This window comes from Siphateles boraxobius, unplaced genomic scaffold (genome assembly GCF_051911475.1).
Source record: "Siphateles boraxobius isolate OS27281-9 unplaced genomic scaffold, OSU_SipBor_1 1, whole genome shotgun sequence".
Taxonomy (NCBI): domain Eukaryota; kingdom Metazoa; phylum Chordata; class Actinopteri; order Cypriniformes; family Leuciscidae; genus Siphateles; species Siphateles boraxobius.
The window spans coordinates 13,194,443-13,210,315 of NW_027508699.1; the positions used below are offsets into that span (position 1 = coordinate 13,194,443).

General features: G+C 35.4%; 1 protein-coding gene across 2 annotated transcripts in view; it reads right to left on the bottom strand.

The window, feature by feature from the left end:
• arhgap21b (Rho GTPase activating protein 21b) overlaps positions 1-15,873 on the bottom strand; it is a 68,081-nt gene that overhangs the window by 27,130 nt on the left and 25,078 nt on the right. The window contains exons 5-7 of one of the 2 annotated variants that reach the window (XM_077214483.1): positions 5,254-5,346; positions 5,082-5,160; positions 4,939-4,993 (exon numbers count right to left, since the gene is read on the bottom strand). In XM_077214483.1, the coding sequence (XP_077070598.1) occupies positions 4,939-4,993; positions 5,082-5,160; positions 5,254-5,346 (227 nt within the window). The remainder of the gene's footprint in view (positions 1-4,938; positions 4,994-5,081; positions 5,161-5,253; positions 5,347-15,873) is intronic. The other variant, XM_077214396.1, reaches the window with a different exon arrangement.

A 15,873-nucleotide genomic window follows, 5' to 3' on the forward strand; every position in this document is an offset into this window, starting at 1 on the left:
AATCAAATGAAAATGGTATCAACAAAATCTCTGAGAGGAAGCACAGAAGCTGCATCTGAAGTGGCAATTAGGTATATTTACAGACAGTTTAAGGTGGCATGATTTTTAATACAGAAATATGAAATGATTAAACACCAACAGTAGGTTCTGTAAAGTCACCGTCTTTGTCATTGAATCATTCATTCTATCGATTCATTCAAAATAGGTGATTCATTCAGGAGAAAGCAATTGATTGTCTATATGAATGGGTTATTATATCATTGACATCATCTGTGTTTTTAATGTTAATCAAACAACAAAAAAATCATGCCTCTTGACTGAATATCTTTTGTAACTTTAATAAGGATCAATCTATATATAATTTATAGTTAGGACTATGCAATGTTATTTTACATTTGATTACTTTATACTAGAGATGCACCGATACCATTTTTTTCAGAATCGATCCGACACCAAAAATTCTGAGTATCGACCGATGCCGATCCGATACCAGCGCAGCGCTCTGTGTATTGAACTGATAATCACTCTTTTGTGTGTGAAACACAATCTACTTAATACAGACAACTTCATTATAAAGGAATATATATATATATATATATATATATATGATCATAATCTATGACAAAAATGCTATTATAAACTAGATTAGTGGATAATTCAGCAGTAAAATTTAGTCTAGAAAAATCATGAGTGCACAATGATTGTATAAAATTTGAACATTAAAGAAGCAATGTGTAATATTTCTGAGGATCTATTGACAGAAATGCAATATAAGATCCATAACTATGTGTTCAGTGGTGTATAAAGACCTTACTCAATGAACCATAATGTTTTTATTACCTTAGAATGAAACATTTATATCTACATAACCGCGGGCACCCCCTTCTATGAAGGTCGACATATTGTGACGTCATGTTTCTACTGTAGCCGACAGCGAACAAACAGCGTGTTTCGTCACTACCTTGAAAGAGAAGCCGCAGAAAGCTAGAAGCTAGCCATAGACACCGTGAGTAGTGAATTTTCCCTTGTCAGTGGTGTAAAATTTGTAGTTGGATTGTTCATGTAACTTAGTTCTTCTCCCTCGCTGTGTTATGGCTTTGACAATCAGCTGATTGGTACTTTTGACCATAAAACAGTAACGTTATAGGAGTCACCAACCCGTCGATCGCGGTCGACAAGTCGATCTTGGAAGCATTTTAAGTCGATTGTGAAGAGTTTTCAAAACCAGAGAAAAAAAACAATATTTTTATCCATTATTATTTATTAATTTGTGTGTAGTAAATGGTGTCTAGGGGATGTGGAGGCGTACGCGCTGTTACAATAACATCATTTTTGCAGACGCGTCGAGTTTAAACAAGGCTTTATGCTTTAACCAGCTCAGCCACAGTAACAGCTCATATTAGCCAGCTAAACTTTTACTACCCTGTTAGAAAAAATATGTAGTTGGATAGTTTCATGTGGTTCTTCTCCCTCGCTGTATTATGGGTTTTCTATGTGGGGGGAAATGTGCTGGTTACGTTTGTGAGACAATCAGCTGATTACTATTATTATATTATATATTAAGACCCTTGATCCTCACCTGACTATGGCTTTGTAAACTTTATCCATGTGGTTTATAATGGACTGTGGTACAGAAACAGTGACAATGTTACACACTCTTGGCTTACTCTGGCTATTCTCTGCTGTCTCAGAAGACAATAAGTTTGTCCTGTTTTAGCCACCGTAGCTTCTTCGAAAGGGAGGGGTGAGCAGTGGGCTGAGCCATTAGTGCAACTCGCAACCGAACCGCTAGATGCCACTAAAATCTACACACTGCAAGTCAAAAAAGCAAAAAAAAGACCATAAGTGTAACACTAAATCTGGTAAAACGTTACACATTGCTTTTTGTATTGTTGTAAAATACATTCATGAAAACAAGATAAGATAAATTATGTAATATATAGCTATAGGCTACTATACAATTGAGACATGTTTTAAATGTGTAGCACAGCTGTTTAATGAGGCTGCAACATATGATAGATAGAACAGAACAATAAAGGCTATTAATAATCTTTCATTGCGTTACTGTATTATGATATGAAAGGCTGCAATACAGTGCGGCACAAAGCACTTATGCGCATCCCGTGCGCAGAATGATGCGCCTGAAGCAACATGGAGTCACAGCGCGCAGCGCGTCGAGTCCGCATTGAAAAGTTCAAAGCACAAAGGAAAGACATATCTATGCAATAATTTATTGAGCCTTTTCTTTTAACAGTTTTAAATTTCAGTTACGTTGCGCGTGAAGAACAATTATAGTGCCCTGACTCTACTCTAGTGTTGTGATCTAACAGACACCCGGTAGAAAGTAACATGATTAAGTTACAGCAATAAAGTCCAGAAAGATAAAGTTGTTTTATGTGAAACCATAGACCTTTATCTTCAGATCAAGTATAATAATAGTAACATTGAATCATCTTGGAGAGAGTTTCATCGAGTTGACTGTCGTAACCGTAACCGAACGTGTCGCGCTGTTTGAATGCTGAATGAAGAATGACTGACAGCCGCAGCGGAGGGAAAAGTTTACGTGATCTTGAATTCAATGACTTAAATGTTAATTTCTATCTCACATTATACTATATAATGGCTTCAGAACACTTGTAATATAGTGCATGAAACTTTGTGGTGCTTTATAATGTTTTAATGCCTTTTGTGGGGCTTAACAATAACACAGAATAGTAAACGCACAATATCGGATTTGTAGCGATGTCGTGATGCAGTTTGACTAGATATGATTTTTAGCTTTGATGACATTTTAAGTAGTAAACGTAACTATCACGTTCAATTGCAAGAGAGTATAGCCTAAAAAAATAACCCCTTCACACACACACACACACACACACACACGCCAGTCTGACCAATTGCAGCAATGCATCACATATGCTTAAACTTTTATGTAGCCACGCAACAATAATTTCAGCATGCATTCACTGTACACACCGGGACGTGATGGAGGAACAAATATTGTATTGCAGTCTTTGCGAGACCTTGTTTGTATTTCACGTCTGCCAAATAGCTAGACAACAACAACAAATTAAAGTCCCCAGCCTGTTGGTTTTTAATAAAGATTCGGAGTACTAATTTTTCTGTTGCACAAAAAGCTGATGCATAAAAAGTGCATCAGCTTTTACTGGTGTTCAACAACAAGTCACGTTACAGCTCTTCTTCAGCATTAAACTACCAGAATACACAAATACACAATATACACAAATGCTTAGATGCTTAGAGTGGTTATATTATAACATCTTAAAGGAGAAATTCACATATGAGATAGCTTTATAACTTGCATACTATATAACTTATAACAGCTTTAACTGAAATAGACACAAGTTTAATATAACTATTCTGTTAAGAGTGTGTTTTTCCAACAGCCTGCTTCTCCAAATCGACTCGTACTTTTGGGGAGGACATTATAATCAGCCTAATGGTAAATGCTGCAGGTGTAGAAATCTACATAAAACAGATATGTACTTTGATGTCAGGGCTAGATTACAGTATGAAACCTGTCGTGCATATTAATAAATATATACCTCTGTTGAGAAATAAAAGCCAAATGCTTGATCATTTTACAGCCACATAATTTTTGTTATGCATAATTTGTTTTGGTTGTTCAAAAACCGCACATTTTATTAAAAAATTATCCGATTACTCGATTAATCGATCGATTAAGTGCTAGATTAATCGATTACCAAAAGAATCGATAGCTGCAGCCCTAAACTACTGTTAGACCTGTACATGATAATCCTGAAAAGCACTGTGTTTATTTTATTTGTATGTTTGTCATATTGTATATCTTTGTGCTATTGCTATAATTTTTTTCTTATTTTATTACTGACTGTTTACTGGTCTTTAATAATACTTAAAATTTATATTAGTCAGGCTAGTAATTTTTGCTGTGGTATCAAATTGGAATTGATAATTGTGAAATTTCACTGGTATCTGAAATTTTGTGTAATAACCTTATTTATTAAGGTTGCATGCGTCAAACACAATGACAACAAGAACTATTTTAATTGATTTATTTATTACTTTTTTGTGGTGGAGCCAGCGAAAATTTTCGTTGGGCAAAAAAAAAAAAAAAAAAAAAAAAAGTGAACCACTTGCACAACCAGGCCAGTAGAAAAAAATCCTTAGCATTGAGCCCTGATACTGCACAGCAGTTCTGTATTAGCTCTCTGTGTGAGAGAGAGAGCCCATGTGCCAGGCCCCAGCTGGCATCTCTCCCCCAACTGAACGGCTGCTTCAACACAAACAGTCTTTCATGAAGCGAGAGCTTCCATCCTGCTCTTCACCTCTACAATTTCTGAATTTCCTATGAAAATAGAACAAGTTCAAAAGTTCACCACAACTGAAAACAACTAATATATCAGAAATAAGTTCATGATTAATGCTACAGTCGATCTGGCACATGATAAAACAACGGCACCATTCATGAGTCAGGAGACCCAGGAATACAACACAGCATGGAAATTTGGCTGTAATGGAGAGTGTCAAAGAGAATGCAGGGCAGATAAAGTGATGACTGCACTACAGTTATGTGTAATTGAGGACAGCTGTGATATTGCGGCAGTTTAAGGCTCGCTGGAGAACGACAGGCTGCAGTGTCCTGGTTAGCAGTCCCAGATACAGCAGCACCCTAAGGAGCGAGAGGAACCCGCCTCCTTCCTCTGAAATGGGTCAGAACCTTAATTTCCATGGGTGCGAATAGAACAAGTGCAACTGAATGCAAACTTAAAATATAATTCATACAAAGACCTCATTAAAATTATGTATTCCGAAGATTCTGGCCAGATTTATCTGAGTAACATGTTTCCAAACCAGACAAGTTTCAAACAACAAAGTCAGCACAGAAATTCAGTTAGGCCCCACTTAAACAAAAATACAAAAACAATAAAATCTTACCAGCTGTAGTATATCTTCATCTTTTGGCATCACACACAACTCCAGAAATGTATGACTGGAAGTGGAAAGAAAATATTTAGGACCACAATCATGACACAACTAATTGAATTATAACACAACTGATTGAATTATAACACTCTTACCTGTTCTGGATGAGCCCTATGACCTGGGAGTACGTCTTCCCAATGATGCTCTCGCCGTTCACTTTCACGATCCTGTCCCCTGTTGAGGTTCCATTTTCAGGTTTTAGATGATCAGACATCGATAAGCAAAACAAAACAATGTGCTGTACATTAGAAGTGCTGGTGTAATTACCAGTGCAGAGTCCGGCGCTGTGAGCAGGCCCTCCCTCTTTGACCTGCTTCACAAAGATCGTGTCCATGGGCTCCAGTCTGTTCCGTGGTCTCCCTGGCAACAACAAAAGCAGCAGTGTCACGAGTGGCCCAGATCACAACAAACCAGCGCCAGGAAGAACCGAGCGGTCACAAGATCAAGCCACAAAATAAATATTTGAAATCACACCAGCTTCGAAATGAAATGTTTAACCCATCAATACAGCAGAAATGCTGTGACTTCATCTCAAAATGACCCAGCATTCGACGTGACATCCCTCAGCCCCTAGGGGAAGTGCTATACTTGGCTTCATTGTGACATAATACGCCAGAACATAGATCACAGATCTAACAGTAAATAACTAACTCTACAGATTCCCTGAGGATGACAGCTACGAGACGCTAAGGCAGTGGCCCATGTCTACTTGCACTGAAGGAATGAGGATCTCTCCTCAACTGTTTATTTACTTATATAATATCTTTTTGTTAGTATACTGAATGGGAAATAAACTTGTGGATTCTACATAATAAATGGACTGTCGGCATGCTAAATCCCTCTCTTTGAGATCACAAAAATTATTCAACAGATCAGTCAACCTCATGAATTGACTATTATGGTTTCGGTCAACTCGTCGACAATCTTGACCGTCCCCAATTTGTTTTTCACATCCAATCAGTTTGTTCATACAGTTAGCATCCAGTATATCCACATTGATTGATAGTAATGATGTCAGATGCTAAGAGAGAAATGCTACGAGAATATATTCAACAACAACAGGGTGTGTGAAAATAGGCACAACTACCCACAACAGCACAATGTGGTTATTATTGCTTATTGATTTGGGTTCTTTATTGATTCTTTATGTATACCTATTTGAGGAAGTATGGACTGAAAAAAACAGTTCTAACTGCATTATCCTCAGAATCCTGTTTTCATATCGTTAAATTGTTTCTGGTTTACAAACAAGATTTATTATACTCACATTCATATTTAACCGTTCACATTTATTGCTTTGCTGCCCTTGCTATCTCTCCTAAACCAATAATTTAATTTTGTGTTGGATAATATCAAATTACCATACTATTATAAACTTATTTTTAATTAGTACAGTAATTTTCTTCACAGCAAAGGTAGCACAGACAAGGCATTTATACCACAAAAGGTATATTTACAACAAATAACCAAAGAATTAAAATTTATCACAGTTTCCACAAAAATATTAAGAAGCAACTGTTTTCAATATTAAAAAAGGAAGAGGAAGAAGGTTTCTTGAGCACCAAATAATCATATTAGAATGATTTCTGAAGGATCATGTGACACTGAGGACTGGAGTAATGATGCTGAAAATTCTGATTCACCATCACAGGAATAAATTACATTTGGAAATACAATCAAAATAGAAAGCATTATATATATATATATATATATATATATATATATATATATATATATATATATATATATATATTTCACAATATCACTGTTTTAGTGTTTTTACTGTATTTTTTATCAAATATATACAGGTGAACATAAGACACTTATATCTGAACAGTAGGGAAAAAAAACTGATTTTGCTGCAGGTTTGAACAGTCTTAGAACCACTCAAGATGTGCCCAGAATTCAGCATGGCACAAACACAAACAAACCCACTTGGCATATGAATGCTTTAACTGCTTTCAGTCTTTTCTGGATTTAAAGAATGGAAAACTGAGATAAAATTTAAAAAAAAAAGAGTATAATTACGCAGCAGGTGTACATGTAAATCAGTGTGTAGAGACAGAAAACTGTTTATAGTTTCTACAAACTGCTTCCAAAAGGGCACCAATGAGGAGCTCATCAAGAACATTTAAGACACTGCATAATGTCCCATACTGGGTGATGATATCTCCCTCGTAAAACTGTAATGATTTCAGTTAGCAGACAAGGCAGTGTGCTACAGGTTGCGATTGCATGTTTCTTTCTTTTTGCTTGAGGTCTTGCCTGTAGAGTAGAGCTGCATGGTTCTGAATAAATTGAGAATCAAAATTTTTTTGTTTAGAATAGAGATCATGATTCTGAATAGACAACAAAACAGATAAGTTTATTTTACTTCTTTTTTTTATCGGTTTGATTGAATGATTCAATGACAAGCTGACTTCACTATTGAAGTTTCATTTACTGGATGAATCAGCATTTTTTAACAAATCTCTTGAATGATTCAATGTCAAATACATGTCTTTAACAGTCACTTATCGCCACCTACTGGTGTAATGATGCCATTAATAATTCAATCTTTATTTGAAGCTTCAAGTTACTTTCAAAAGCTGATTTACTCTATTTTGATCGCTACCATAGACATCAGTGTTTATTTCTGAACTATAACTTTTATCCCAGTAGTTCTGTGATATGAATTATTGTTAAAGAGTCTTTTTAACCACACAGTATTATTATTTCTGCTTGCAAAGCCGTTTCATACTTATACATGACAACTGCTCTCTCTGGGTCGGCTGCAGCACCAACGCAGATATGAATGTTCTGCTGCGATCATACTTGTCAAAGATTTGGTAGAAATAGTACATTTTTGACATTTAGACATAAGATTGTGTGAGTGTTTGAATCAAGATTGGGACATTATAATTATTAATTGTGCAGCTCTACTGTAGATATTGCTACAATACAGCAATTGTGAATTGAAATTGCAAGTGTGAAAGCAAAGACATCAAGACTGAGCAGGAATTAAACAGACAGCAGCAAATATGTAGTTTAGTGTGTTAAACCCATATTGTATTAAAAAGGTGAAATAATTCATGTGTTAAGAATAGAAAAAGAGGTCGGCTGGTTTTGCCAATTAATCGGCACCGATAACTGAAATCCATACCGATAGTTTTTCAGGGTTGCGTCCACTGCTGTCATTATACAGTGTGAGAGCGGCTGAGAAAACGCTAACATCAGTACCTCAAGCGGTTAAAACAATGTGACAAAACTATACACAATTCTGACCCAAAGGTTTAATATCTCGATTGTTACCATCTATTTGCATTAGTTTATATCCAGCTGGTCACTTTTAAGCATTCGTTTTGCAGTAAAGTTGCACATTTAAAGCTAGAGACATGCAAACTGTACCATCATGCAGCTGACAGAAACATAAACAAATCAGAAATGCATTCGATTTCAGTTCTTTTTTTATCGTCACACTATAATACATATTATAATACATATAATACATAATTGATTAGATAATCAAGTGTACTGAAATAGAAGCAAAAAAAGTGTGAATAAACAAAATATACAGTATATACAGGTCTAATTTCAATGCTGTCGCCTTCATGTAGATATATAAAGATGGCGATCTTCAAGCATGACTGTTTGGATTTATATAAAATGGTAACACGTTTCAATAAGATTACATTAGTAACATTAAAATGTATTAGTAAATGTTGAAATTAACAATGAAAAATACTTTTATTAATATTAGTTAAAGTTGTTTATTTTACCATTAGATAATGAACTATGAATTAAGATGAATGATTGATCAATCAAGGTATAAATAATATATTAATATTTTTATAAAGTATAGTACATTTTCATGGTTCAGTAATGTTTTTCAATTTTTGTAATAAAGTTCAGCACTATTTTATGTGTTGTGTTTGTTTTGGTTGATTAATCGGTTATAGGCTAACGTGGGCCAACCTAGTTATCGTTATTGGTCAAATCCAGTATTGGTAGTACCTCTATTCAGGAAAATATAACTGAAAATACTTCTGGTTATTTCGTTTCATTGGAAATGGAAGGTCGAATGGAGCACATTGCATTGTGGGATGCAGAGTGTTCAGTTGTATACTGCACATTATGATAAAAAACTATGCACAGTACACATTTTACATACTACAGAAACAATAAGTAAAAATAGCAATGCAATCATTTGTAAAGATTTAATGCGCCATCTTGTGTTCACTGTCATACACTGTAGTTTTCAAATAATAAAACTCTTACACATTTACCTTTGAAGAAACGCACCCATTAATGCCATGTGTATTGCATTTAGCATGTAATGAAATAATAATGAACAACATATTAACCCAAAAAATCTGGTCGGGTATCAGAAATTATAGAACATTCACAATAGAAGTATACCAATGATAATAAATGAAAGCCAGAGAAAAACATCCATAAACCAACATCCATAAACCAATCGCCTCAAATTTCCCTTCTAATGTGGTTGTGGCATAGATACATGTCAGTTATGCAATCTGTGAAACAATGACTCACTCTTATACTGTCCAAAGCAGATGCATGGCAACATGCGAAAATAGAGACCCAAACTATGCTATGTACATGTTGTGCACATAAAAACAAACTAAAACTTTCAGAGATAAACACAACTACAAACCTGGAACCACATTTTCAGAGAAATAAAACAGGCCTGAAAAAACACTTCTGGCTCTCACACAACATGCAAATTTAATATTTTACTATTACATATGCTGGTGTACGTTCAGGTAGTTGTATGGTTTATTATGTTTTGCATACAGAACTGGAGGCACCTTAAGGGATGTTATGTAAGCTAGTTTGGACTCTATTAGCCCGTTTCACAGGGCTATGCACTAGTGCTCTCTAAAAGCCTAAAGATTGTTCAGATGATAGAGTAAAAAAAACTGTTTTTGCAAAGCTTTTTTATATTTCAGTTATGCTGCATTAGCTAGGTACAATATTATAAACCACAACTCAGTTTCAGTTCCTGTTTCAATTTCATGCTTTTCAATGAGTGAGCAAAAAGCATACAGTGGAAGAGTTCAAATCCTTAACACTTGCAGCTACAAAGTTATTTACATTGGTGAATTTAATACAGTTTGTGCGAAGGACATGAGAAGAGGTGTGATATCCTTTCATATTACTCTTTTGTAAACCCTGAAATATTTAGGCCAGATACTTCTTACTGACACACCGGTTCCAACTTGAAGAAGAGCATTTAACAAGGATTGTGCACTACAACAGGCAAAAGATAATGAAGACAAAGCATTAATAAACCTAAAGCTCAGTATGAATCTCCTTTAAGTTGGGCATGATTTGAGGACCCTAACAGAAGGGGACAACATCAGAATATAGCACGTTTTTTTGTTGTTGTTTTTTCAGGAAAGATACTGAACTTAGACCAATAATTTTGAAATATTGGATTAGCTGATAAATGCCGCCATCTTGTGGCCGTTTGGAGCATTGTACGCAAGACTGCGTTCAAAGGTAAAATAACTTGCCTACCTTAGATAATTAACTTGATTTAACATAACAGCCATTAATGTACAAATGAGATGCGTTACATAAATGCAAAATATGTATACATATAAAAAATAGAGATAGAGTCACGTAATCAAGTCATGCCCCAATAATTAAATAAAACAGCCATGAATGAAAGCATGTTGCAAATAAATGCGCTGAACTTAATTCTCTCTCTGATGTCTTCTCATCATTGGGCTCATAAAGTCACATTCATAAGGCCGTTTACAAACTGGGTTGAGGCTCAAGAATGCTCCAGCCGTTGTATGCAGCTTTTAACAAGATCCACTTGTTTAAAACTCCTTAAACGATATTAACATCTACCATATCACCTTTATTTAGCTAATAAACATCTAAATAATTACAGCTATATATGTGGAAATCAATTATCTCCGCGAGAGAAGTTCTGCGTAAACACACAGATGAAAACAGCGCTCTGTCAACAGGTATTTTATAACCTAGACCGACAAAACATTAGTTTCTGATAACATGCCAGATGACATGCACTCGATAACTGCCATGATGTATTCGTTTTTTTGTTTATTATTCTGACAATGCATATTCCAGCGTATTCCATTCTCTTCACTCTTCAGACTATTAAACAACACATAACCCTTTTAAAACGGTGGTTTATAACCATTGGATTATATTTATACAAAGCTGATAGACTCCCCTGTCATTTATTTTGCCTATTTTTAATATTGTTGCTGTTGTTATAAAAAGATGCACTTAGTAATTCTATTAGTTAGAATTACTTCTACATGCTTTATTTGTTACCTGATCAAAGCTTTTATTTGAAAAAAATTACACTTTAGAGAGAGCATTATATATGTTTTTTTACTGCTGTTGTTACAAATAAAGAGTTGCAACTGGGAATACTAAGCTACACTAAAGTAGAAATGTTTTTTTTTTATTCAAGCGGACTTGAATGTTTTATGGGGGTTTTGTTGTTGTTAGAATTATGTCTATGTTTGTTTACCTAATCAAAGCTTTTATCTAAAAAAGGCACTTTAGTGACAGTGCACTTTATTTGCACTCTATTTAATGATGTAGAAGTGAAATTGCAGTTTTGAAAAAAGTGTTAAAATAGTTTGTTCAGTTCAGTGCTGATGTTACTGCTGTCCAAAACAGAAATATAACAATAAACAAATATAACAAGCAAATAATCAGTATCGGTTATGAAAAATATTGGTCAATCTCTAATTTAGACGATCATTCCTGAACCATTATGTCTTGCACCTCGCAAATTTCTACTTTCTTCCACTATCAATCAATAAAACACATATTCTTCATTCTTTCTCAAGAATGCGGCTTATCTTTGACCATCATTGTCCAGTATGTGTGGTTTGTTGAAATGCCACGAGCATTACAACCTTACTATAATTTAGAGCAAACAAATCTATGTAGGTCACAGTTTGTTATCTGCACTGTAAAGAAGACAAACAGAAGGACTCAATGTGGGGGATCCTGAAGCAGATTCAGAAGCCTGTATTGCTGTAGCGATGTTAAGAGATGCAACTTCTCGGAGCAAGTTTTAGCCACCCAAAGCACCAGAAGCGTTGTTAAAATGTTCAAGTTAAAAAAAAAAAAAAAAAAAAATCAACTTTTTAAAAACGCATCTTAAATCTCCTGTGTTCCACTCAACTATTTGGCATTTTGCATATTGTTGTTAAGTTCTTTTTGAATGCAAGAACATGTCCTGTATGTTGAGACAACCCATCGTCTAGCCAAATTCGGAAAAAGGCTTTGCATTTCCCTAATTGACAGCAGGATGAAACTACAGGAAAAACAGATCAAATATACTTTTAACAGTCAAGCTCTTTTGCAACAAAATGACACAATCTTAAAAACACACCTAAGGTCAAAAGTTCAAACAGTAAAGGGGGAGAGGTTGAGCAAGGGAAAGAATTCAGTAAGTTATTTCTGGCAGCTATAGATGGTTGTGCTGAACCATGTTGCGAGAGCTATCGTGTAATGGGAGGTGTATAAAAGTCATTCCTTGAGGGAACAAATGCTCTGACACAAACTTCTGGGGTGCTAGATTAAAGTAAAAATTTAGTAAACTGGGAATTCTGGGTGTTTAAGATCCTCTAGTCAAGTTTTATTCAGTCAGAAGGTTGCATACTTGTGCACTACTCTAAGCCATTTTGTAAAAGTGCGAGTAGTGTGTTCAACCTGAAAATGACACTGCGCACTTCAAACCAGGGTTGGGTACCTAACCCTGTACTTTTAAGGGCACCGTCCATATTGCGTCAGTACTACACAGTACCGATTCACATTAAATCAATAGGTGCATGTGGCGAGCAGAACGAGGCCGAGGGACGAGAGAGAACGGCGCGAGGCAGGTGGCGTGAGTGATAATGAATAACACCTGAGAGACGCACCGGTCTCGCATCTCTCAAGGAGGAGCGGAAGCATAAAAGGAGGAGCGACGACGTTGAAGATGAAGAGAGGAACAGGCCATAGTTTATGTTGTGTTTTATTTCTGTTCTGTGTAGCCAGAAGTCATCCGCGAGGGGCTGCTGGCGGTTACTTTTGTTTTTGTATTTCTTTTATTTGATAAATCAAATTGTTTGAATGTTTGCCGGTTCCCGTCTTTGCTACACTGCCAAATTTCAGTACCTGAGAACACATTTGGGCACGAGAGTAAGACTATTTAAATACGAATCCTGCATGTTCTGCGTGTCTCTGTGTGAATGAATGGCGCAGACGCGCTGTTTCATTTACCACACAGACTGTTTTCAGCCTCTGCCGTCTCACTATATGAGGAAATGAATGCATGTACTTCATCTCCAGAGCCACTGTGAGGGTCACTTCATGAGCATTTTACAGGTTCATTTAAAGAAAACTATTGTTATTTCATACACACACACACACAGAAACTCAAAGGTCTTCATGACAACACATCAAAATTAAAAGTCCGGTTTAACTTAAATATATTACTGTTTTACAGAATTTAGATCCATCTCAATGTAATAATAATACTAACACTAATAATAATAAAATGATCAAACCTTTATTTTTTAAGGAATAATCAATTTTTCTTCATGCTTTAATTTTAACACTATCAGGCTCATTTGTGCAGCATGTTGTTTGACAAAAAGTTTGTTTAAATTTCATATGATTAAAAGATAAATTAAATTAATGTTTTACGTCTTCAACAGAATTTGTGGGGGGGGGGGGGACATTTAATAGAAATTAAATGTATTATTTAAAAATGAATATTATTTTTATGAATTCAATCAAATAGCTAGAAGCCTACTATTTACTAGAGCCCGACCGATATGGATTTTTGGGGGCCGATGCCGATAAAAAAAGCCTGATACCGATATATCGGACGATATTATTTATGTGAACAGTAGCAATCTTATTTATGTGTATTATAGTACAGTACCAGTCAAAAGTTTGGACACACTTTCCTATTGGTGTGTACAAACTTTTGATGGGTACTGTATATAGAATACACAGTATTTAAACAGAATAAATATATAAACGTTTTGCAATGATCACTCAAATGTGGTGATCAAACACTTGTGTGACAAAGTTATGTAATGGAGGCAGGGGGAATGATAGAATGAGAATGATACATTTGAGCTGTAACCAAACTAGTTTGCGTTGCATGTTATATTATATTATATTCTAAATACTGTTGCATAATCTTCACTAACGACTTTGTCTTTTAATTTAGTCACGTTATATAAAACAACGTGTAAATAAATATATCAAAAGTGTCACTGACATAATCTTCTATTTTTAGTCTTAATTCCTCTAATCTCTACCTGTGGAAGAATAACTCGATCTTTTTACTAAAGTACAATTTATAATATCATAATGAAAACGTTTTTAATTACATAATGTACAGACCTTTATACTATTTTAAATAAGTAGTAAGCAAAATGTACCTACTAAATGTGAAACTAGGCTACTCTTAATGCAAAATGGCCCTATATAAAGTGTTATAATTATATAAATTATTGGAATATTGCTTGATGTGGTAACGTAGCGTTATAGGCAGAATGAGCTTTAACACTGTGTCTACACCGGCCGCGGCTCGCGTGAGTCGCAACAGCTGTTTACCCGAGACGCGGAAAAGCACCCGTTACAGAGCAGAATGGGCCATCCGTTTACTGTCGGAGATTTGTCGCTCGCGCCACGCATTTTAATCAATGTTTAATCAATCGATTGCCTGGATTTAATTAATAAGTATATATAGCAGACAATATAATCAGGACTTCTCAGCTGCGCGCTTGCAATAGTCACAAGCTCAAGCTCACACAATACGTGACAGAGGCTGGCAGCAGAGAAATCAATTCAGTGCATTACACTGCACAAATCAAAAGTAATAGTCTACTACCCACTGGATGAAGAAGGGTTGGCTCTCAACAGAACATATAATATTCAGTTTATTTTATTTTTCGTGTTCGCATTTATGAGGAAAAAACGGACGTGACACTAAAGTGCTTTAAAACTTTCACATAGACCTCGAACAGAAAGCACAAAGCCTTTCATTAAAGTCAATTACGTTTTGTATTAATTATGTCTTAATTTTAATCAATGTTTCATCAACAAAATGCCTGGATTTAATAAATAAGAAGTAAATATAACAGACAATAGATAATCTCGAAACGGAGGCGCCGGCGAGTGAACTGCAACTCGTCTCATAAATTAACCGAAACTCAGCGTATAGACCTGACAAATATATCTATTGAAATGTCTACTTTTAAACAGAACAAATCAAAACGAAAGACAAACTGCTCTCTGCTTATGTAATCCTTCTGAAATGTACATTTCTCTCATGGAGCTTTCAAAGATCGCCAGTCCGCATCCTCAACTTCATCTTTGCAGCCCACAGTGACTGAAAACACTTGTTATTAATAAACAATTAAAATGTCTCCTTGATATATTTGATTTATTCTTATCTGTGCTTTTGGCAGTTCATTGTGACAGCTTTTAGGTGCTTTATTGGCATATTGGCACCCTTACATGAATCACCGCACGCCGCATTTTTTTCAATATTAATTTATCGGCCATTATAAATGCCGATACTGATAGTTATGAAAATGCCTAATATCGGCCGATAATATCGGCTCGCCGATATATCGGTCGGGCTCTACTTTTTACGGGTAAATATTACAGTATACAAAGACAAAAATCACAGACAATGTGAGACAGCGACCAAGGCAGCTCTGGCATAATGTCAATAACACTTCTATAAATGACTTTGTTTCTTTACAGTTTTTGTGGTAAACATTCCTAAAGTACAGAAAAAAGGTACCGTTGGGTACGGGCACAGAATTTCATGTACCGGTACTGCTACCGGTTAAAATGTGAACAGTACCCAACCCTACTTCA